The 24,837-nt window shown below is 37.8% G+C and overlaps 1 protein-coding gene across 18 annotated transcripts in view; it reads right to left on the reverse strand.

Annotated features, from left to right (window-relative positions):
• PUM2 (pumilio RNA binding family member 2) overlaps positions 1–24,837 on the reverse strand; it is an 80,173-nt gene that overhangs the window by 44,336 nt on the left and 11,000 nt on the right. For 12 of the 18 annotated variants that reach the window (XM_075708344.1, XM_075708354.1, XM_075708358.1 and 9 more), the window contains exon 2: positions 4,212–4,280. In XM_075708344.1, the coding sequence (XP_075564459.1) occupies positions 4,212–4,262 (51 nt within the window). In that variant the 5' untranslated portion in view covers positions 4,263–4,280. Of the gene's footprint in view, positions 1–2,190; positions 2,194–4,211; positions 4,281–15,441; positions 15,520–20,319; positions 20,520–20,668; positions 20,695–24,837 lie in introns of those variants that run through there. The other 6 variants (XM_075708347.1, XM_075708346.1, XM_075708362.1 and 3 more) reach the window with 4 other exon arrangements.

The following is a 24,837-nucleotide window of genomic DNA, read 5'->3' on the forward strand; positions in this document are numbered from 1 at the left end:
AAAAGTCTGGCCTTTAACTAATATTATCATGATAACCAGAAACAGCAGCAGTTCATTGTAAAGTTCTGTTCACTTCAAAATGCATCATGTTCCAAATTTTAGAAAGCGACTAACACATATAGTGGCAAGTCAGCTCCCTTAGATCATAGGGATCTATCTGCTGGTTACAAATCTGTGACATTCAAATTTAAAGTTCCACGTACCAACAACGTACCAACAATTTCATTTAGCTGTATGATTTTTTTTTTTCATTACTACTTCTAAAGCAGAAAGTTTCAAGTTAGATCAGTATCGCTTCTTGTACTGTCTTCAAGGACAGAAGACTTACTGCACTGCACAAATAAAAATACCTAAAATGTCAGCATTCTTTTTACTTTTATTTTACTACTTTTACTTTATTCCTCAAACTTTTCCCACTGATAGGAGTACAACTGCCAAACTTTTCTCTGGAATATGTAATTAAAAACCTGTATTCTCAGACTATATATTACTTCACAAGGTCTATCAACTGAAATGACAATGAAAACAACTTGCAAAAAACCAGGGAAGAGCTCTGAAGACAGCAACATAATCCATCAAATTTTGCAAAATGTAATGTTCAATATTAAATTTAAAATTTTGCAAATTTAGGAAAAAACCAAATGTAACCTGATAAAGCTTTGTTTGCAATAAATGAGTACATTGTGGAGCTTTGGTTCTCCTGTTACTTAAGTGACTGAAAAACCCTTCTGAACTTCACAAGCTGCTTAGAATGAGCCTTGATTAAACTACTAACAAGAGTATTTTTTTAGGTATTTCTTAATGTAGCATTGAAAGAGCTCATGAAAACAGCTTAAAGAAGTCCCTTAAATATTTAAATAAATGGGATTTTTTTAAAGTTCACAATTTTGCACCTCCCTGAGGGCCAGTGACTTAGATTTATTATTTACTTATTTTTGACAGATGATGGATATGACAAACACTATAGTCTTTTTAAAGGGATGTTTTAGCTAATGGATTGCCATATAAATGAGCAGCCCTAGCAGCTGCCAACTATTTCATTGTGGAACTTGAAAAAAAGAGTACTTTTCAGAAAAACAAAACAAGTGTGTTCCTCTTTAGCAGACAAGAAAAAAAAAAACCCACTTGATTAGTTCTATTGAAAAAGACTTGAATCAAGAAATCATCACAAATTAATACAAGTAGCTAAAATCATCATGCTTTACCCTTTGATAACGAGCATTTTGCTCCATATTTTCTGCATTTAATCCAATTAAGAAGAAAAAACAACTTTACACAGATACATCCAATCGTCATTCAAAATAAGGGAAAGGATTTCTGTGTTTCTTACTAAGATCTTCCAACTGTACGCTAAAAAGTGTCTTTTTCAGTATCAGCACTGATCCCTGTTATGTCTGCCAGATGAACAAAGCCTTTTTCTATGCATAGATAATAACCAATTATGCTAAAGCTGCCTCTTAACCAGCTCTCCAATAAGTAACTGCACAGTCTTGATTACTAGCTCTTGAATCAAGAAGGTTTTAATTTTTTTTTTTTTTTTTTTAAGATCAGAAGTTATTCCTAGTCCCTAACATGAAATTTGTATGTGCTTTGACTCTGTAAGTTTCTATAAGAATAGGCAATATAAAAAAAAAAAAGATTGAGTTTTATACTCCATTTGGCAATTAATTTTACGTATGCATGTATTAGGTCACACTAAAGGTCCTGAAGCCCACTATGCTGGCCCTGAAATAGCAAACAACAGATGCCTAGAGAAGAGAAATAGCACCACATGTCAGTTATTTCTTCAGAATATTATCATGACCTGAAGGGTCATGATAGCTTTTGGAAGCTGGAGCCAGAGGCATCATCTGTGTTTAATTAATCTAACAGCTAAAATTTTAGGAGACATTTAGAGAAAGATGGCTGCAACAGAGCAGATCTCTTGCTAATAAAACTTCAGCCTGTTTCTTTACAGAATAAATTAACAAAGAATTGCAAGGCAGAAACAGATGAAGGAAACCGTACATCTGGCTCATGTTACGCTGTCCTATTCCTGATACTGATTGATACCAGGCTCCATCTGAATGCAGCTCAGATGGATAGCTTAACAGAAGGATTTCTAGCACATAGTATTTCCAAACTGTGTTATGGTACAATGAAAACAGATTTCATACTATATTCCTTTACATTAGCACGTGGAAGAGATACTTGCTTGAGGATTCACAGACAGTCTTGATTTTAGTAATGATGTAAAAAGTAAGACTTAACAGCCTCCTAATGTCAAGTTTTGGTTCCCAGTAAGGAAAAAAAAGACCAAGGATTAGAATTATGAACAAGAAATTAATTTCAACTCAGAGAAAAATCCGTCCAGACAGAGAAAATGAGGAAGAGAACAACTTCCCAATAGCTAGAAACCAACCACTTGACATGACCTCCCTTTCACACCTTTCAAAGTAGACAGAGGGCAGCACGTAAGAGTGTACAACTACCAATTCTAGCTTACAAGGGCATTTATGAGGGCATTTCCTTTAATATTTCAGAAGGTTATAATCAAAAAGAAGGCTAAAACAGCCATGGAATCTATTCCAGAACTACTTCATTGCTGTGGAATACTAATGTATTGCTGAGTAAGTCAGCCTAGCTATGTGAACCTGTATTACCTCAAGATACCTGGAAGACACCACTGAAATGAAAGACATAACAACCTCATAAGTGCAGGATCACAATACAGTATCAATTCTGATGTTATATTACTGTACCAGAACTCTGGCTTTTTTTGTGTATGGATTTTTTTGTTGTGCCTTTTTTTTTTTTCTTAAAAACCATCTTCACAGATCCACAGAATACCATGAAAACAAAATCATAATCATGCAGAAGCATCTCCCTCAATCTAAGATAACCTAAAACAAAGAGCTGTATGAGCAGTCATATATATACCTCAACTGAATTCCCAGGCTTTTGTGCCATCCTTCACTTTCACTGCTTTCAACCTTTCAGAGTACTTCGTAGGTGGCAAAAGAACAAACACCAATACGAATTTTACCCATCCACGCTATCACACTGTTGGTACTATCACAGATACCTTACTAACACCTTTACCTTTCAAAAGGAGTTTTAAGAGCTGGGGGAAGCGAGCATATACAGTGTGGCTACTCGGCTTTCTAAAGAACAGGGCTTCATCTATTGCTTTTTCAAATGGGAGATGGTTCAAGAAAGTCAACGTGGAACCCTGGATGAAGTAAAAATTGCTGAAAAGCCAACTGATTGATTACATGTTCCATTAAAGTAAAAAAAAAAAAAAAGTAAGAATAGCCTTGTGTAAGCCCACAAACATTCAGCAACTAGAACATGGAATTTGTTTTTCATCAATAAGTTATGGTTTCTGTAGAAATCACAGGCCTATCATAATTTTAAGAAAGTTAAGCTGAAATATTGTCACTGGTTCAATTATCAACTGAATTAGGTAACTATTCAGCAAGACAAAAGGATCAGTATTTGAAATCTTAGTTCAACGTGAATTTATTTCATTACCATGTCCTGTCAGGGCAAGTAACCCTAATGCACGTTGATTACTTTCTAAATAGTTCAGGGAACTGCTTTTAAAGGAGCTAAGTCATCCTCCATGATCTTAATTTTTTTTTTCCCCTCAAAAGTACACTGACTTAAAAAAACCACCCAAACGAATAAAAAAAAAAAAAAAGTCCTTCTTCCCTCTAGCTAAATTATACAACAGCACCCTTCACCCTGGTTAATATCTTCTTTTAAAGAGTAATTACCAGTAAAAAAAAAAAAATAGTAAATTAGCACACATTTCTGCTAGGGTATGCCAGTTTCACTTTTTCTGGAGCCAAACCTTTTTCAAATCCCAGTCTCCTTGGTTTCTTAAAGGTAGTAAGCAATTTTTTCACTAGCTTAGATACAGTGACACTGAAGACATGCCTCATTTCATAGAATTGCACAAAATTTCAAACAAATTACCCTGTCACTTCCCCAAGGGTATCAGTCACCTAATAAGACTGACATAGTAACACAGTAGATCCAGTTAACAACCATCCCAGTGTTCTTGCACAGTACTTAGTTTATCTTCACCTTAGAACAGAAATCTTCAGTTGCCTGAAAAATCAGTTTGGTCTTAAGAGAAGCTCTTTGCTTCGTGTCTTATTTCAAACTTCTTAAATTGTATCAACATTTCCAAACCACCAACTGGATTTTCATCCCTCAATAATTACCTCTCCCATTCCCCGAGATTCTAGGGCAAGAGCTTGAAACTCATGATTCATCTCATCCACAGATCGAACCTGTAGGAGGAAAACCAAAAGAGCGATCCATTAGTCAAATATATTTTCAAAAGTTGAGTTTAGAATGCTCCACAAGATTTTTGACAGGTGAAAGCACACACAAAATTTGCTACTCAATCTAGGCTGAACACGAGTTTAGATTTCGTGTACAATTAGCGACCAATTTAATGAACCGTGTTAATATAACAACATGTAAGAAATTCCGAAAGACTTAATTTTAATCGTCATAAATCCAGATGGGTATCACTCACTATGGAAACAATGACCAATATTACATTATCAACAAATGCAAAAAAAAAAAGTGCAATTGAAAGATCTGGACATTTGGATGTCCTTCGGAAAGGAGATGAGCCACTGCACAAATATTACCAAGTACACTTCACAGCAAACAAAGAAAAGCTCACAAGACAGGTCACAAAAGCTACTAGCAATGCGTTGCTTTTAAAAATCTAGTAACTGACTGCATTATCATAATTTCTTGTCTTTCTTCCAGGAAATAGCACTCTTCCTTCTCTGTGCCTTGCCTTCGTTTGTTTGTTTGTTGTAAATATGAATGGTATATTACTAAAGCAAGAGTTGCTGCTGCAACAAACCGCCTCCTTTTCCATGGCATGCAGACACAATGCACTGGGTGCATTCTTTCCTGAGAAAATGGTTTCCACAAGGAATTTCCAAAGCCATTACAAGCTTAGAAAAACAAATACAAAAGGGAAGTTCAGATTTGTTTCTCCCGTTCCCTTCTTTCTCAACAGTGAGATGCAGCAGGGTAGAATGGTAGTTATTCAAGTTCAAAGTAAAATTAAAGTTTCCCTCCCAATACCAGTCTCTCCTGAGGAGTTGATTTCACCCAGTAAAACCATCTGTTTACATTAACAAATAAAACAAAATTAAGTTACTCCATACAGCTGATAACGCATTAAGATCATTCCTCAAAAGTACTCAAAAAATAGGCAATCTTGTGCTTTTAATATTCTGACACAATTTTTCCAATTCTTTCTTAGCATTGGAAGTGTTAATTACCTGGCAATAGATGCTCTATTCTCAAAATATTGTTACTGCCCCCTAACCATTATAAGCCATTAACTTCTGAGGTTGAGTGTCTCCGTACTTTTGAGGAAGAAATTCCACAGCTCAAAGAAATATTACCTCAGAAAAGAACACTGTAGTTAAGTTGGATTCCAAAACCAGTTCCCAACAATTTTGGTGAGCTACTGAAGAGCAAATTTAGTTCCACAGTGAATTGGGGGTGGGGGAAGGAAATCAGCACCTTGACCTTTTTTCCAGTGATGCTGACATTTAAGTCAATTAGGTTGATTTTATTCTTTTAAAAACTGAAAGATTTTCATGTATCCTTAAAAAAGCTAAAGACATTTTTTTCAAATGAATTTAAAAAATAGATTATTTTAATTTACATGAAAAAAGCTCTTTTTTGATTAGCTACGAGGGATACCAAATCTTTGTGCATGCACATAGAAAAATTAACTGTAGAAGAGGAATTATTTAGAAAGGAAAAAAAAAAATCAGAAATTCAAATTTTGAAGACTTCTAAATTTGGATATTACAGTTTCTGAAAACAGCTACTCCCCATGCTGAAGTCATGCACTTCAGTTTCAATTACAATCAAGTAGTAAATTAGATACTTCTGGCTCAAAAGGTGGTTTTGTTCTAACGCTATCTCTAAACAAAATTTGCAGCTAATGCTTGCCAAACTATATTTACCATAAACACTACCCAAATCACTGTTAGATAAAAAACAACCAAGCTTGAAAGATGTTTAAGTTTTTTGGTTGTGGGGTTTGGGTTTTGTTGTTGTTGTTTACTTTGGGTTTTTTTGGTGGTAGTGGTTTTGTTTGGGATTTTTATTGTGCTGCAAGACCTAATACCAAACACTTATTTTTCACAATTCAGCAAAGTTCAAAAACATGGCCACATACACTTCCAAGTCTCTAAGAAAAGACAATCCAAGAATCAGGGTAATAGTGCAGCAAACTCCTTTTTTTCCTGAGCAGTTCAGAGTCAGCTCTAAGAAACTGAAGTTTTATGAAAATGTAAATAAACTTTAGTACACTGAACACTGATTTTGCTCACTGCCCCCCCTTCTTACAAACATGAAATTTAAGTTAGTGTTTTCTATTGCTACCAGCAGCAAGAGAAATAATACAGTCCTTTTACTGTAGCAAAGATGGTCTCCATTTCTGTTTCCATCAGAAAGAGCAGCCCACAAAATCCTGTCCCATATCATGAACAGTTTCACGTATCACTTTACAGACTGGAGAAAATACAGGCAGCACTACTATCTTCTGAAGATCTGCTTTCTTCCATGCTAGCCCTATTACTACAAAAACATCCAGAATAGTGACAACCAAGCTAGATCTACTACATATAAAGACAAGCCCTCTCCCCAAAGGAGAAACTTTGCTTAGGATCATCTATATTACCAGGAAGTTTTATTTTCTCTAATTCAATGCCAACATACACCTAATTCATATGCTCCAGAAATAAACATCTTTAATATGTAATTTTTACCTCAATCAGAATATTTAAAAAGATTTTCTCTATTAATTCCCTGTCATCTGGAATAATTTGTAAATTGAAAGAGGCCTATGAAACGTACTGCTCAACATTGACAACTTTTTCCTGGTTTGGTTGGTTTTGCTTGGTTTGTTTTTTTTTTCTCCCCCACAATCGCCCTGAAGACTCCTCTTTCTCCATTTACCACCTACCTGCTTTTGGGATTAGTTGCAAGATCTAATCTTAGTTTTCAGGAGTTGAATGCTAATAAGCCTTTCCAACTAAGAAAAGCTGGCAACAGTTCCACACTTCTGATACACATCAGATCATTCCGCAGGGCCCCTGAATTATGTACAAATGGATACTACACACCAAAGAAGTCTTTAGGTATAAAAATTCCTCACACACTGCTGTTAAATAGATAGAACAGATTAAGCGTATCCATGAACTTTTCCCCTTTGACATAGTGGTAGAAAATTCTGATTTTTTTTCCCCTTCCACAGAAACTGGATACAACATACCAGCATGTATTAGTCCATTTTTCATCACAACATTAGGAATAAGATTTTAACACAGAGTAAAAAGCAAAACTGTATTTTTAGTAGACTTTCTTCCTAAAGTTTACACTTTCTCTCTCCCCCCGAAAATGACAAAATAATTTATTTTAAATCTAGAGGCCTATGCAAAAACCTTCCTTTACTCTGTCAGAACTCCTAGTAAGAGTAGTTACCTCATTTCTACTATATTTCACTACTACCTCACGTTACGTCCACAAGGCAATCTTCAGTCCTGAATGCTGCAACGTTCAACTAATAAATTGAGTTAATGACAGACCTAAGCACATCTAACCAGGTACTGACGAACGGGACAGTCCTTTCATCCTTCCCCCAACAGCTTTTACTACTCCCCTTGCAATGAACTTTGTAATCATCAAGTAAAAGGTTTGATTCAGAAGTTTTTTTTCCTTCTTTTTCTGTGCATGAGAATTTTACCAGATCAGCCAGCTGAACTGGCCTAAAACACCAGAGCAGCGAGGCCACTGGACTTGATACAGGGAAAGCAACAAGAAGAAACTGGTCTGGAGCAAGGTAGGGTAGGAGTACCTGCTTAGCGGCAGCCAGATGATAAACCACTAACGTGAAACCACGTCCTGACATAACTCAGGACAAAATTCAGGAGGCAGACTGTTGACTGGTTAGTCATCTAGGATTACCACAAGAAACACTGCTTAAAATAATATCCAGTTCTGGAATCCAGGCATCCAGATCTAGGGACAAGTACTCTCTGCAATAACCCTGAATCCTGCCAGAAATAAGCTTCTAACCATTTTCTTGCAACAGCAAAGATCAGCCCCTTCTTTGAAAAAAGAGCTGGAGAAAAATAATAACAAAAAATAGAATATAAAAGAGAAAGATATGACTTAATTTTATACATCAAAAGTGTTTAAACCAGCTGACCAGAAAGTAGGAAAACCATTTTTTCTGCATTAATAAATTCCAAATCTCATCCCTCCCAGGTGAACATCCTAACCAACTGTGACAAAGTAAAGGACACATTTTGCAGTTGAAGCTGCAGTACTAGGCCAGAAATTCAGCACAAAACACCTGGTAATTACAGTACTGTGACTGGAAAGAAAGGGAAGATGCTGCTCATACTGCAAATGCTTCAGCCTTTTTTATTTTGCTGAATGACTTTAATGCAAAGTAACTTTCTAGTAGTTTTCTACAGGTGTGGCTCTTCTGCAGCATTTATCTTATGTATGATATATGCTTATGGCAGAGACTTAGCATTCAAGTTAAACTATTTAGGAACACAAAAATGGCTATATTTTAAAACACAATACATAGCAATTCTGCCAGCCCTCCATTACTGTCTTGTAAAGTCATGTCAGACACTTGACTAGACATTAAAAAAAACCCCAAAAACAGAAAAACCCCAACCAAAAACCCAAACACATTTCAGATGGGTAGCCAACTTGAAACTACTAAATAAAAATAATATTTGAATACAAATTAAAACATTAGACACAAATCTCGTAGAGATTTATAACAAAGGAGAAGGGAAAACTATACAAGCCTAAACTGCAAATCCCCAAACCTCTGTAATGAAATATTGCAGTTCAGGGCTGTATATACAGATTTCTACTCCAGAATATTTTGCCAAATTACCTAAAATGTCCTTACTTTAGTTTAGACACCAGCCCATAGTGCATCCAGATAACAAAAGCTGATGAGCAGCTGAACAGGCAACTACTGGAATCACAACTGAACTGTTTTGTACACAAGTTAGTTACAAAATACTAAATATTTTGTGTAATATTTTGAGAAATTAAGGCATTTCTTTGATTAAAGCTGCCTTTGGCTAGATGCATCTTCTCATACCTCTTTGAAGCATAAAAGAACCAAAGTTTTGCTTACAACCAAACTGGTTAATAAAAGTTGCTACTCCCAAGTAATTCAAAGTCTACAGGTATGCTGTGCTTTGAAAAGAGGTAACATTTTCTGAGGACCACATGGAACAGTAATACAACTGCAGACTTACCTAAATACTCCAAAACACACAAGCTCCTTAAGCAGTCCAAATAAACAGGATGTTAGGCATTGCTGACAAAACACTCAGGCAACCAATTTTAAGTTTTAACACATATTTCCATGGTTATAATCTCAAAAGCATAACATCCTCCCCCAGTAAGTAATTAACAATTTTCATTGCATTAAAATCTAGTATTCTAAAACCAACTCAAACTTTTTGCAGGCAAGCAAATAATTGTTCAATCTCTGTATTTTAGGCTTAACTCATTCTCAGATTGAGCTATACTTTTGCACTATATGACTTTTGCACTACATTCAAATACTCTAATAAAAACAAGTCTAGTTTGTCAATTTAGTTGGCCTGGCTCAGCAGTCACTCTGGATCTTAATGTTCTTGTGTTTTATCTCCTTGTGAACATTGTATCGTAAGTTTGAGAAGCAATCCTACCAGTGCTGAGGATGTCAATGATGAAAAAAATGAAACTAGAAGATTTCAAGGTAGGGTTTCTGCAGCATGTCGCAAAGGTGGGGAGGGGTAGGAAACATACTCAGCAAAAGCACTGTCCAGTCTGCTGAAAAAGCTCAGTCAGAGGGGCAAGGTGAACCTAAGAGCTGACACTTGTATACACAACACTGACTAAATGTTTTGCATGCTTTTTTTTCAATAGGAATATCAGTAATCTGGAAGCATGCACACAGGAGTAATGAATTTCATAGGTTTTTATCAACAGCATATATATATAAAAATAAGTATATAAAATTATGCTGGATAGCATCTCACAAGTCACCACCAAGTTTGGAAATTACAGATCTATTTGCAACAGACCATACAGAGCAATCATAACAGGACACCACCTCCCATGAAGAAAAGCAGAGGAAAATGAAGCACATCTTGCCACCTATTTCAGAGCTATGTGATGGTTCATTGGCCTAACAAGACTCAAGAGCCATGGGTTCTGTTCCTAGCTATGGAATGAAACATGCCCTAAGAAATAGGTAATTGCACTAGTTCCTCCAAACATGAACTCTCATAAGAAACTTATCACATAAGAAACTTATCTCCTCCTTACACAGGCTTTCACGCCTGTCTTCCCACCCAACAAGTTCAAGCTTCACTCGAAGAGTGGCACAACTGTTTAGCAAAAGTTTTTCTAAACTACTGTCAGGTATATTTTAGGTGTGTTCTCCAGCTCAGGATTTTAATCCCTACAGTCAAATACTGGTCGAACTACCAGCCTCACATAAATTAATAATAATGTGTCTGTACTGAAACCAGATTTTATAACTATTTGTAACAGTTACACTGTTTGCTCTATTTGAAGAGCTAAAGTGATATATTCCAATATAAGTAGGGCATATAATTTATACTAAATAACTTAGCAGGTTTCTCAACAAAGTCTTTTAATGGTGTAAGAAATTATGCACTCAAGAGAGTTTCTAAGAAATGTCCAGAACAGGAAGTCAGGCTGACAGATGTTGCAGAAGTCTGTAAAATAAAAGTCTAGCAAAGAGACAGCAGATAAAAAGTTTATATATGATTTTACAAAGTAGAGGAAAAATCCCATGAAAACTTGTCCAATGAGAGTTTTTGTAAACAGGAAATTATTTTTTAAAATTTAATTAAAACCATTGATTAAAATAACATTTATCCATACATTTTTGGCTTATTATTTAAATGAGCTACAAGAAAAGGTAATTCTTCAAAAAAAGAGGCTGACTGGTCCTTTACTGCTTGTAAATCAAACTGAAGAACTGTCTTTCATACAAGAAAATGAAAATGCACAGGTTTAATCTTCATGTGAAACAGTTTAGGTGTAATCCCATCTAGTTTGGTGAGACTCTTAACCTTCCCCCTACTGCGCTCCTAGACATGCATATATTATTCTGCATCTCTCACTCCAGTGTTCCTGCATAAATATACCACAAACAAAAAAGGAAACACTAAGTATATTCAGAAGTTTGAAAACCAAAGCTGTGAAATGAAATTTGAATTGCAGTTCTTGTCTAAACATGTTTATTATTTAATTGGTGCCGATTACTTAGTATATGTACATGATAAACCTCTTTTTTCTAATTTTAAAAATCTACACTTTTCTTGTTAGGCTAGTCAGTTAGCATCACCTTCCTATAACAGAGTAATAAGTGCTACCGGTGATGTAACAGAAGCTTAGGGGAATTCATGAGACAAATTTCTAACCATTATTGTTCCATTCTACACCGAAAGACTTTGTGAGTAATAACGCTATACAGCTACTTCTATAAGGAAGCGTGACATTAATTTGCTGCATCGCTGTTTTGAGACATCAGCCTTCGTTACTTCACCATTCGCTCTTAATCAAAAACTTCAGTAAGTTAAAAAACTTAAAAACTTGAGGGCTCTCTAGGCAATATGCTATAAAGACAGACTTAAAACTTTGCCTTTTCTGAAGATGAAAATCCTGTATAAACCCAAAATTTATCTACACACAAGCAGGAACCACTGCCAATTTATCTCAATATATATTGTAACTACTAATGAGACATATAACTTTCCTTCTAATAGAGAGTCGACACGCTTTTCTTAAATGTGTTAACAAGAATCATTACACTTAGAATATACAGGCCCAGAATCAAGTAAAAATTTCCATAAATTAACTTTCTACATTCCAATCAAGACTCTTTTTTGCCGATGTTTTCTTTAGATACCTAAATTATTTTCACTTTTCTATTTGCTACCAGAGAATCCAAAACCGAACATCTCCCCCCCCAAAGTAAAAAATAAGCTTTAAATTTTTGTTTCAAAAACTGTTATATTTTTAATACCGCCTTAAAAAGAACGTGATTTTAAGGAATCCCATGGCACATAACGAATTTATAAACAATATACTTTATACCAAGAAAAAGATTCTGTACATATGTATTTACCCCCCCCCCCCCCTTAAAAGTAGGGCTGAGGAAATGACAAAAGTCACTCTTACAGAATTTCCAGGAAACAGTTTTATTTTGTGTTATCGTAGCACTAATATCAGAGAAGTTCCTCCCACCCCCAGCAATTCTGGATACATAGCAATCCCCTTCCTCAGAGCATTTGCTTTCATTTTCCTTGCTCCTGAATACAGCAGATGCATTTACAGTAACATTCATTTTTCAAGGATATAGTTTTCAAGAACACTAGATGCAAAACCCGAAGTCCCGCCAGTAACTCTCCTGCCCAGAAGTTTCTAGAATCATGGCTTCTTCACCCTCGCAGCCCAGTACCCTTTGAACAAGCTCTGTTGGTTTTTTTCCTTCTCCAGCAGGCAAGAGGAAACCAGGAAACACCACCAGAGTCTGATCTTCTCAAAGTGGGTGTTAAAACCAGAGATGAAGAAATGGAACTACCTAGTCTTCAGGCAACGAACTGAATCACGGGTAGTACAAAGAAGAAATTCAGAATTTTTAGACTTCTCACTCCACTATGAATACTTCGTTGTTCGAAAGAAAGCTGCTGATAAAGCACACAACTTCTCTGTATCACCAGCATAAAATGGCAGTGAAAAACCCAAAAGTTTCAAATATATCCCAGTCTGCTTCAAAATCCAGCTTGGTTCTTCGAGCCTTTAAACTCTGCATAACCTCAAGGACAGCCACAGAACACTAAAGCACGTTTCTTTTAACGTGTTTGAGAAGAATTACTATAGGGAAGTGCATGTGTTTTCTACTTTATCTGTCTATAGCAGGGGAATGGACACTTAAAGAAATTGCTGTTATCAGTTCTTTCAGCTGTTTTCTAAGGATGTTCTCTTTGGACAATACACGTATTTAGGCAATCTGTGGTTAGTTTAAAAGCTGAAAAAAACAGCCAACTGTAAAAAACCTACAAAGAGACTACTTCTAATTCAATAAGCCTCATTTTTAATTCAGTAAGAGCAGCAGCTTAGCCTTGGACATTAATATCTCATTAAATGTTGGCCAGCACAGTCCTTCAAAGGAAGTTAAAAAAAAAAAAATCTAAAATAACACCGAAGACTTTATACTGATGACAATTAAGCTACTGGAAATAAAGCAGGCTATTTACAATTCAAATTAAAGTAATAAAAGCTTTGTAACAAAAATTAGTTCAAAGACTGGCATTAATACATCTGTGTATGATGGATTTAAAGCCAAATTCTTCAACCTTTTCACTTAAGAAGCCAAAAATTTTAGAGCACTTACATATAAAGGCAGCTATCAGCATATCAACAGCAGAACTTAGGGAAGGCAGAAGCAACAACTGTGGACAACCGCGCCCCCCCCCCCAAAATAAAGAGACAAATGTTTGAATTACCAACTAACAAAATAAAGGAAGTGATCTTACAAGCAAAACTTCTGATTAGATGTCTAAATTCCAGGTTATTAATTCTCATCCAAACTAAAACATTCCCTCAAACCATTTACCGGGTTATGTGTTCCCCCCCTGCTTCCCTTCACATACTACCCACCACTTTGCTTTGCTCCCTGTGAATTCCAACCTCCATTGTCTTCACTAAAGAGAAAAAGCTTTCACATAACTCTTCCATTACTTTCCAAGGTAGCCAAGGGCCCTCAGCACCTTGACTTTAACATAAAATGTACCAAACCAAGGTAGTTCTGAAAACTAAGTGTAGCTCCTCCATGCAATAAAGCAGTGTCATACATTTTCAGAAGCCCCAATTTTAATCACATAAAAAACCCTACATTCTAAACCTGCAGATGAGAACCTAGATTAAGCAAAATAAATAACACTGACCCAAATTTAATTTTTTTTTTATTTACGTGACACCTTGAATAATAGAAGAAACTGAGTAAGAAAATATGAAGAAATATACTGCAAATGCAAAATGCCTGAATGACTACACGCAGCCTTTTTTCCCCCGAGCTTACTAGCTCTCACCACCTTATCCTGGATGTCTATGCAAAACTCTCCTAGAATGTCTAAAACAAGTTTTAGCTTTGGGACAAAACTCCACAACCACGTAATAATCATGTTTGGAATGAGGCCTCACTCATAATCCCACCTAGAACCTGGAGCACACAGGAATTAAAATGCAAAGAAACTTCAACTGGCTCCGTAAGCAGCCAGCTCAGGTCTCTGGTTCCCATTATGTCAGGCTCCCAGGTGCATGAATATGCATCGGCTGCTCCCAGCCCATGTTACCTCCAGAAGCAGTGCTACCATTGAGATTTATGCTATTGTCAGTGATTCCTCACAGACCTGAACTGATTCTGCACAGAGCTATTGCTGCACAAGTATACAGGATAATTTATCTATACATAAACCAAAGATAACGCAGTTGACCACATGCTATTTGGCTGCAGTATAAACCAGAGTCTCCCTATGCTTATTACTGAATAAGCACTAAAGTACAAAGGACACTGCTTCAAAGAGCTCTCAGTCTAAGCATAAGACAAATTACAAAGATTGATACAATGAGAAACTGAATTGGTAAAGTAAGAATAAAGTCATCACTCACATTAGACACTCAACAATGCATGAGTGCCAGGTATTTGGAGACATCAAGGCAGGTGAAAATATAAAGACTAACTCAAGGAGTATGTCAGAACACAAAAAATCTGAAGAAAGCACAAGCACGCTTGTGAATATAAAGACACAACTAATACTACAATCCACAAAGAGAGGGAAGCAGTTCACAGCTTGACAGCATGAGACAATATGTAGCGGGTAGGAACTGGTCAAGTAGCTCACGAGCTGAAACTCTCACCTGCAGGTCGAAATGTTGGTGAAAAGGTCAGAAACTATGCAGACGCATCAAAACAGCAAATGTGATTGGAAGGGGTGATTAAGGAAGAGAGTCTCTGAAGAACAGAAGTTACATGGAATAAACTTGTTTGCATAAGTCGGGTGACTGCAATTACTCTCCTTGTCCTGATAACCATTAACGTTTAAGACGTCTATTCCATGCATTCCGTGCTTGAAACTACTAAAAATACAAATCAACTATCTGCAAAATTCAGTGCTGTGATTTTCTTCTCTCTAGCTAGAGAAGTGATTTAAAGTATATCATAGCAAAGTTCTCAATGCTTTTCTTTCAGCTGAATTACATGAAAACACTTTGCATATGTCACAAAATATTCCTTTTTAGCCATTTCAAATCAAGAGAGGGGAAAGACAGACAAGTTACCTCTTTCCAGCTATGTGTGCTACCAGAACTGTGAGAGTCACAAGCAGGTAATAAGGTGATGTCTCAAGTATGCAGGTCTTGCAGTTGCAAGACGTTTAGATTTTTTTTAAACACACAAAAAGCCACAACCTTAAAATTCACCTGAAAAACTTCTAATACTTGCTCCAAATTATACAGCATTAGTATGATGGAAAAATCTCACCAAGAACTTAACCAAGGTTGTTTTAACAGGGCATACAACATTTTCCAGAACAGGAATCAAATGCCCTCCCCCCAGCTCTCCCCTAACCACAATGGAAAATCCTTCCAGCCTAAGATTTCTTTTCCCAGTTTTACTAATTTGCAAGTTTGAGAAGCTGCTTAAATCATACATTTGACATGCATAATCTGGGTTTCTAGTTAAGTGGAGCTAAATGCTACTGTAATTACTTGAAGAAAATAGCAAAATAAAAAAATTAAAACCACTGCAAACTTAAACACGGAAAGACAACACTTATAACAAAGTTGTTATAGAACCTGTTGATTGCAGAAACAGAAATAAATGATCTTCAGAACAGCTTCAGATGGATGTTAACTTTACAGGGAGAAGGAGCCATCAATCAGCTAAGATAAAACTTGAGCTTTTACTATGACAGACTAGCAATAAAAGGAGAGTATTTATGTGCTGCATAGTTGCTTAGCACTTGAAAAAGTCTTAAAGTATCTGTTTATGAAACTTATTTTGAAAGCACTTTAAAATAGTTATATTTCACAATTACACTTTATTTTTAAACTTAAGTAAAAGTTGCAAACAAAGGAAATCAAAAAACATGGACTGCGAGCTCACTTAGATTTCTAGGGACAGTTTTAAGTAGAATCTATGAAAGGAAGAACTAATGATTCAGGAAATGTGACTCCCACTGTAAAGTCAGGAAACAGATTATGTTGTTCCCAATTTGAATGATGAGATTATGTTCACTGTTCCAAGGGACAGCTACATGACTGTAAGGTCTCATATGGGAAAATTACTTCCCAGTTTCCACTGCACAAACATATTAGCATATCTTATTTGAACAACAAACAAAACAACCTTATTGTTTAAAATAAAGGCAAGATTTTTTGCTAGAAATTGTCCATTTTATCCTGGAGGCAATGTTAAACATTTGCACATTTTATTAGTTTAATAACACCCACCCATTTTCTCATGGCTATATTAGTTCTAGCAGAACCCCATGAAAGTCATGCTGAATACTTGCAAAAACTGATACGTAGAGCTTCTTCTCCATACCACAGAAGTGCTAAAAAGCTCTTGAACTCAGTAAAACTCTTTCCTTTTATTCTCTCCATCCCCCCAAAAAAGGATTTTTCTTTGTTTCAGCAGCTATTCATAAAATTTACAAACTTCTGGAGAAGTTTTAACACAAATGAGTTACAGCAACTGCAGCTCAACTGAAGCTTTGTGTAAAGACACAATTTATATTCTTTTGTTTATAGCACCACTATCCTTCAGATGCCTTGAAGAGGCTGCTACAATCAGAGCATTTCTCTGGCATTCTTTTGCTTATCAACTCTTGCTTCTTCAGGTTCTGACAAAGGCTCTGGTGGACCTAGCTGTAGGACTCTAAAGTGCTCACCATCGATCAGTTCCTACCCCTTTCCCTCTACTGGAGGCAGAGAGAGCAGAAGCCAAGGTCATGTTAAAACTCATAACCCAATGTATTTAGCTTAAACTGCTGAAGTGCTTAAGTACCTTTGCAGTGAGGGAGGGAAGTAGGTAGGGCAGATAGGGGAAAAGACAGGACAACTAGCTTGGACAGTAACACGCTGCTGTAGCTCTTTGCTTCAGCACGTGGGAAGAACATTTGCAAGTACTCTGACATCCAAGAAAATACACCCTGAGCTTCCCAAAAATCTCCATAACTCCAAACGTTATGGACTGTCTGCTGATCACTAAGCCTTTGTATCCTAGAATGAATCATAGAACCATGGAATGCTTTGGGTTGGAAGGGACCTTTAGAGGTCATCTAGCCCAACCCCCCTGCAGTGAGCAGGGACAGCTTTAACCAGATCAGGTTGCTCAGAGCCCCATCCAACCTGACCTTGAATGTTTCTAGGGATGGGGCCTCCACCACCTCTCTGGGCAACCTGTTCCAGTGCTTCACCACCCTCACTGTAAAAAATTTCTTCGAATGTCTAGTCTAAATCTATTCTTCTTTAGTTTAAATCCATTATTCCTTGTCCTGTCGCAACACGCCTTGCTAAAATGATTCTCCCCATCCTTCCTGTAGGCCCCCTTTAAGTACTGAAAGGCTGCAATAAGGTCTCCTCACAGCCTTCTCTTCTCTAGGCTGAACAACCCCAACTCTCTCAGCCTGGCCTCATAGGAGCAGTGCTCCAGCCCTTGGACCATTTTTGTAGCCCTCTTCTGCACCCGCTCCAGCAGGTCCATGTCCTTCTTGTGCTGAGGGCCCCAGAGCTGGACGCAGTGCTCCAGGTGGGGTCTTACCAGAGCAGAGTAGAGGGGCAGAATCCCCTCCCTCAACCTGCTGGCCACGCTTCTTTTGATGCAGCCCAGGATACGGTTGGCTTTCTGGGCTGCAAGCGCACATTGCCGGCTCATGTCCAGCTTTTCATCTACCAGTACACCCAAGTCCTTCTCCGCAGGGCTGCTCTCAATCCCTTCATCCCCCAGCCTGTATTGATACCAGGGGTTGCCCCATCCCAGGTGCAGGAACTTGCACTTGGCCTTGTTGAACCTCATGAGGTTCACATAGGCCCACCTCTCCAGCTTGTCCAGGTCCCTCTGGATGACATCTCATCCTCCTGGTGTGTCAATGGCACCACTCAGCTTGGTGTCGTCTGCAAACTTGCTGAGGGTGCACTCAGTCCCACTGTCTATGTCATTGATGAAGATGTTAAATAGCACCGATCCCAGCACGGACCCCTGAGGGACTCCACTTGTCACTCGTCTCCATGTGGACATCGAGTCATTGACCACGACCCTCTGGATGCAACCATCCAGACAATTCCTTATCCATCGAACAGTCCACCCATCAAACCCATATCTCCGCAGTTTAGAGAGAAGGATGTTGTGGGGGACTGTGTCGAACGCTTTACAGAAGTCCAGATAGATGACATCCATTGCTTTTCCCTTGTCCACTGGTGTAGTCACTCCTTCATAGAAAGCCACTAGGTTGGTCAGGCAGGACTTGCCCTTGGTGAATGTGTGCTGCCTGTCTCGAATCATCTCCCTGTCCTCCATGTGCTTGAGCATAGCTTCTAGGAGGATCTGCTCCACGATCTTCCCAGGCACAGAGGTGAGGCTGACAGGTCGATAGTTCCCAGGGTCCTCCTTTCTTCCCTTTTTAAAAATGGGCACAACATTCCCCTTTTTCCAGTCTCCAGGGACTTCACCTGACTGCCATGACTTTTCAAATATCATGGAGAGTGGCTTGGCAACTACATCAGCCAATTCCCTCAGGATTCTGGGATGCATCTCATCAGGTCCCATAGACTTGTGTACATTGAGGTTCTTCAGGTGGTCTCGAACCTGATCTTCCCTTACAGTGGGAGGGGCTTTACCCCCCTGCTCCCCATCTTGCGGTCCATCAGTTTGGGAGGGGTGAGAAGTTGCCGGTGAAGACTGAGGCAAAGAAGTTGTTGAGTACCTCAGCCTTCTCCTCGTCCGTTGATACAAGGTCGCCACTCTTGTTCATCAAGGGGGGTACGCTTTCTTTAACCTTCCTTTTCTGGTTGATACACCTGTAGAAACCCTTCTTGTTATTCTTTACGTCCCTTACCAAATTCAGCTCCATCCTTGCCTTGGCCTTCCTGACCCCCCCCTACACAACTGGGCTGTTTCCCTGTATTCCCCCCAGGACACCTGTCCCTGCTTCCACTGCCTGTGCAGTTCCCTCTTACTCTTTTGTTTGACCAGCAGGTCTCGACTCAGCCATGCTGGTCTCTTCCCTTCCTTGCCTGATTTCTTACACTTGGGGACTGATAGCTTTTGTGCTCTATGGAAGGTGTCCTTAAAGATCTGCCAACTCTGTTCCGTTCCCCTGTCCCTGAGGACCGTTTCCCAGGGGGTCCTTCTGACTAACTCCTTGAAGAGCTAGAAGTTTGCTTTCCTAAAATTTAGGGTCCTGACTGTACTCCTTGCTTTCCCCATGTCCCTCAGGAGCATGAACTCCACCAATGAGTGATCACTGCAGCCCAAGCTGCCTCCAGTCTTGACATCACCGATGAGCTCAGTTGCATTGGTGACCATCAGATCTAGTATCGCATCCCCTTGAGTAGGTGTGTCTATTACCTGGCTTAGGAAGTTAATGATCCTTCCGCAGGTTCACCTATGGAAACCTTGTTACGACTTTTAATTCCTCTAGATAGTCAAGTTCGACCGTCTTCTCGACGCTGCGGCAGGGCCAGGGCCGACCCTGCCGGGGCCGATCCGAGGACCTCACTTAACCATCCAATCAGTAGTAGCGACAGGCGGTGTGTACAAAGGGCAATTCTTCATTACAGAGTGATGCGAATTAATGATAAACAGATCACTAACCTATCTGCAGCCCCATGGGGATGTTAACAAAAGGTTGACACCACAGTGGATAGTGGTCTTCCCCAGATGCTGCGCTATCAAAGAGCCTGAAGTGTTTTTTTCTTCCCCTCAAGACCAAAAAAAGATATCAAACCCCCAAGTGAGATAGTTTTTATACTTAGTTTGTTATCCTTTATAACTCTTTCCAATATGAAATATTTTAAAGGAGTATTAATGAGACCCAGCACCAGTTATTTATAGATTAAGAAGTTTATTCTTAATCCGGTGAGAATGGCGGTCTCCTGACTCAGACTGCACTTTTGGCTTTGACATCTTGTATTGAAGAGTTGCACATGCATTACCTTTCAGCTGAGTGTCCGATGATTTTTGGTTATCATCTCTCATGCAAATGAGTGCTCCTCTAGCCTCTGCCTTCCCCTATGTTGCCAATTATTCTGTAGAGCCTCCCTCTCTGCCAAAGTAGTTCAACTTTCCAAAGTTTTTGCCATGAGAGTAACTGCTGTCCATCACCTTCATTTTCTGTTGCTACAGCTGAAGCAACCTTAGAAGAACACAGACAGAATGTGAATGTTAACAGCATCACACATCTCTGTGCCTCTTATTCTGAAGTGTTCTGTGAGCCAATGATACTAGTTTTGAGTCAAGAGTGGCTAGTTAATTTAGACACCAATGTGTCAACTGTACACTTACCAAAAAGATTTTTCCATCTGAACTGAGTGTTGAATTCCATTCAACCGTGGCGTGTTTGAACTTCCTGCTCCTCTTAAATGTGTGTGGCACCTGAAATTTTTCCATTGCAGTCTTGGTAATTTCCAAATCAGCATACGTTAAGTCTCAGTACCACCACGGAACTCCAGGATAACCCACCTGATCTTTCCCTATCAATGGCCTCTAATGCTACTGTGTATTAATATAGAAAATAATATTTCAGTTGGAAGGGACCTTCTAGTCCAACTGCCTGACCACTTCAAGTCCAAACAAAAGTTAAAGCTTGTCATTAACAGCATGAACTGCCTTCCAACTATTGACAGTTCACTGATAATTCCCATAGTTCAGTTTTCAATAATCCCTTATGACAGATACCAACAAGCAATTCTTCAGTCTTTTAAACAGTAAAAATTAAATATCCTATTAGACACATAATTATCTTTACTAAAGATGTTGTCTTGCCTTACGCTTAATAAGATATTCAGTTCTTTCGAGGACATTTCAGATGGCTTTCCAGAAGAACAAGAAAATGTTTCCCTAGTCTTCCCAGGAATTCATTTCTTGGAATTAATCAAGTATATTTATTAACTTCTTATTCTGTTACTCAACTTCTTTAGCACTTCAACTAATTTGAAGATTCTTCAAAATCCATTAGTGATTCCAGCCAAGTTGAACGGTTCCTCTTAAAAACAAATTGCTCACAACAACTCCTCTTTTCAACTCACTTCTATGTACCACTCAGAGTCAGTCAAAAGTATCAGGTATCTTCCAGTACAGAAGAGAGGACAAAGTTTTTGCACATTGTATATTTACTTGAATCTACCTGTTAAGGCCTCAGGCTGATGTGAGTTTCTTGCCAGAAGACTAGTAGGGTTTCATAGGATAATTTAAGCAATCCTTATTTTCAATACATGAAAATTCCTTACTTTTTGTCATTATTTTTGCTTGAAAAATCCCTGCTGAATTTACAATTTTCCATTTTTGTATTTCATTTTCTATACATTTTAAGTTCCTACTGAATCAGTGGGGCTAGAGCTCCATTGTGTTCACAAAAAAAAAAAGTTTCAGTCTTGCTTTATTTATCTAAAATACTTTTTTTTTTACTTCAGTATTTTCTTACATTCTTTGACTGCACTATGACATGCTAAAATTTAGGTAAAATCCATAGCTTTAAGATATGCTTAGATATGTTGAATAAAAGGTTTCAGTATCTTCATTTCTACTTCTTTTATATATACCTATATAACAATCTGGGCAACTGGCTCTAGGTGGTCCTGCTTGAGCAAGGGGGTTGGACCAGATGACCTCCAGAGGACCCTTTCTACCTCAAACCATTCTGTGGCATTTATCTACTATACTTGCTTCTATTAATTTTCTTTCAGATTTTTCTCTAAATGCATAAGATATTCTATCTTTTGTATATTCATTTATACAGAGATTGTCTACCCAATACTCACAGAACGCAATTGCAACTAAACTCCTTCCACAGTTTGCATAAATTTAGATTTCAGAAAACCCATTTCTTCAGTACTTCTAACTCAAGAGTTGCCAGTTCTTAAAAGAAAAAAACCAAAACAAACAAACAAAAAAAAACCCCAAAAACCCCAACCAGTAACTTCTGTCTTAACAAAATCCCCAAAACCACTGGTACACAGAGAACACTCAAAGCAAAGAACTGAAATGGAGAAGTCTCCTGATCTGTACTTGATTTCTGTTAGTTCATATTGCTAAGGAAGAATGGGAGCAGTGAAAAATGGCAGAACATAAAGGCAGTACTGATTACAGTATGTTGGAAAACACTATTTTCACACGGGTAACAATGCACAGCAAAGTAAGAGTCGTTTCCCTTTCACTAAATCTTCATAAGGCATAAAATAACTGAAGCACTTTAAAAAATAAGAGTACTTCCCCTGCATCCCCCCTTCAAGTTACCAGAAAACACACATGAGGTTCATGACATTTACTTGCTGGAGGAATGCAGAAATATTTTGATGGACCTAACTGATTCTTAAACAAAGCTGCTGATTAAGACATGGCTCTGATTCGCACTGGGGATGGAAAGCAGGTGGCAGGAGAGAATGTAACTGTTACTCAGCATTTACTTATCAGTGAATAATTTTATCTACACAACGTATCAGCCTTGTGAAATTCTAGTGAAAATTGGCACAGTTGCCTGTATAACAGACTGAACACTGGCAAGGAAAAACCCAACATTTTCATACTCAGGAAGTGTGTTTAAGTGGACAAGTAGAATATTGTAGAATTTTGTATTTACACAACTGCTTTACAGTTTCTGTACAAGTGTAATATAGAACGTGATATAACATGAAGCAGGATGTTGGGGAAAAGATTTTTTATTTTGCTATGTAGATCAATGTAAGAGGAAGAAAAAAGTAAAAGAGCAAAACCAGAAAAAAAATGCCAAAAGAAATTAAAGAATGTGAAAAAACAGATGAAGAAGAAACCAGACAACAGATATTCCTACTTTCGAGGTCAGCAAATTTTGTTCATTCACATTTGCTCCTCTATTTACTACATTTCTTGAACACATTCTGTAAGTCCTTGGGCTTGGGAAGGTGCAAAAAGTTCCTCATGGACTTAAGTGTGGCACATTACAAGAGTCATGGGGAAAAAACCCATTCCCATCTGAAATTCCAAATTAAGTTTTTAAAGAAAAATTAGGAAGCTGTATTAATTAAATATTTGGGGGTAAAAGCTTAAAACCGGATTTTTTTTTTCTTCTAGGTTACTGTCTGCAAAAGGAAAAAGTTAGGTTTTGATCTACACTTAATTCTACTACTTTTGTTTTACCTGAACATTTTTTTTTTACCTGCAAGTGTAAAAAGTAAGATTGTGTACAAAATTCATATTACTTCCATAAAGCCTACCAGAAGGTAGCCCCTTTTCAAACTAAACCAACTCTTTTGCATAAATTCAAACCTAATGATTTGCTGGTATTCTGATAAAAAAAAAAAGGTACTCACAGAAATATGAAATGCTTATGTAAGTTAAATGAATGGTTCAAACTGAACATCTCAAAATTATTTTATGCAGTTTCATTTATAACTGCTTTAACAAAATTAATTCCAAGTTTTAGAGTTTGGGCTACTACAGGCTTTGAAAAACTAGCTTAACCCACACATATCTTTCTTAAAGATGTCGATTCCACACAAAACACAGGAACTGTTTCAATGAAAAACAAATAAACTACCTACTAAACGATCTATATGAATACTATCCCCTGTGGGCCAGCGATGTTTGCTGGAGTAGCCATTCAGCTGCTCACCAGCCTGCCTCTGGAAGAAATACCCAACCGCGGCACTGTCCTGAGAACGTCCACTGAGGGGTACCTGGACATTGGAAGCCCCTGACACTGCAGTTGCAGGGATGGTGTGAGGAGTGTTTCCACCTGAACTGGGCCTCGATATTGCTCCAGCTACTGTTCCAGCTGGGGCAACCCCTACTCCAACCCCACTGGCTTCCTGACCAATGTTCACATCCATCATTTCTCTGGTCTCCTGCCAGACCACTTCATTCATGCCTAGAAGAACACATGGAATGCTCATTCCACATAGAAACCTAAAAAGAAAAAGTCTTGATAACATAAAAGGCTTTCCCACACATCTTTAAATATGTAGTTCTTACAATTAGGATTTAAAAAAAAAAGTCCAAGCTATACAAGAACAATATTAATTGTCAAAATGTTTATTGATTTAAGCTTTAAATTTTAAATACCATTACCAAACTAGGCCTCTAAGATAAACAAAGTACCACAGATTTTTTTTTATAAGACAATATATTAACATGGTAGAGTTCCATACATTATAAAAGCTTGCCCACATATTTCCCTGCTAAAAACAATCAAAATATAATTTTCAACCATAATGGCAGCAGTTTCTTTTACACTATTACTCAGCATGATGTGTAAAACCACTAATTCTGTCATACTGCTATGTCTGATTTTATACATTGGTAGACTATGTAACGAAGTGGCACAGAAAACTAACTTCTCAATCTGAACTACATCTCGTTCTTACACACCAGCCTCCATTTTTCTTTCAAATTTGTTAAGCTATGTAAGATTCTAACAGAGTAACTGACATTAAACTTCTCTAACCCACATTATAGTAAGTTTTGGAGTTTTCACAAAA

The sequence above is a fragment of the Pelecanus crispus genome, chromosome 3 (assembly GCF_030463565.1).
Source record: "Pelecanus crispus isolate bPelCri1 chromosome 3, bPelCri1.pri, whole genome shotgun sequence".
Classification (NCBI taxonomy): domain Eukaryota; kingdom Metazoa; phylum Chordata; class Aves; order Pelecaniformes; family Pelecanidae; genus Pelecanus; species Pelecanus crispus.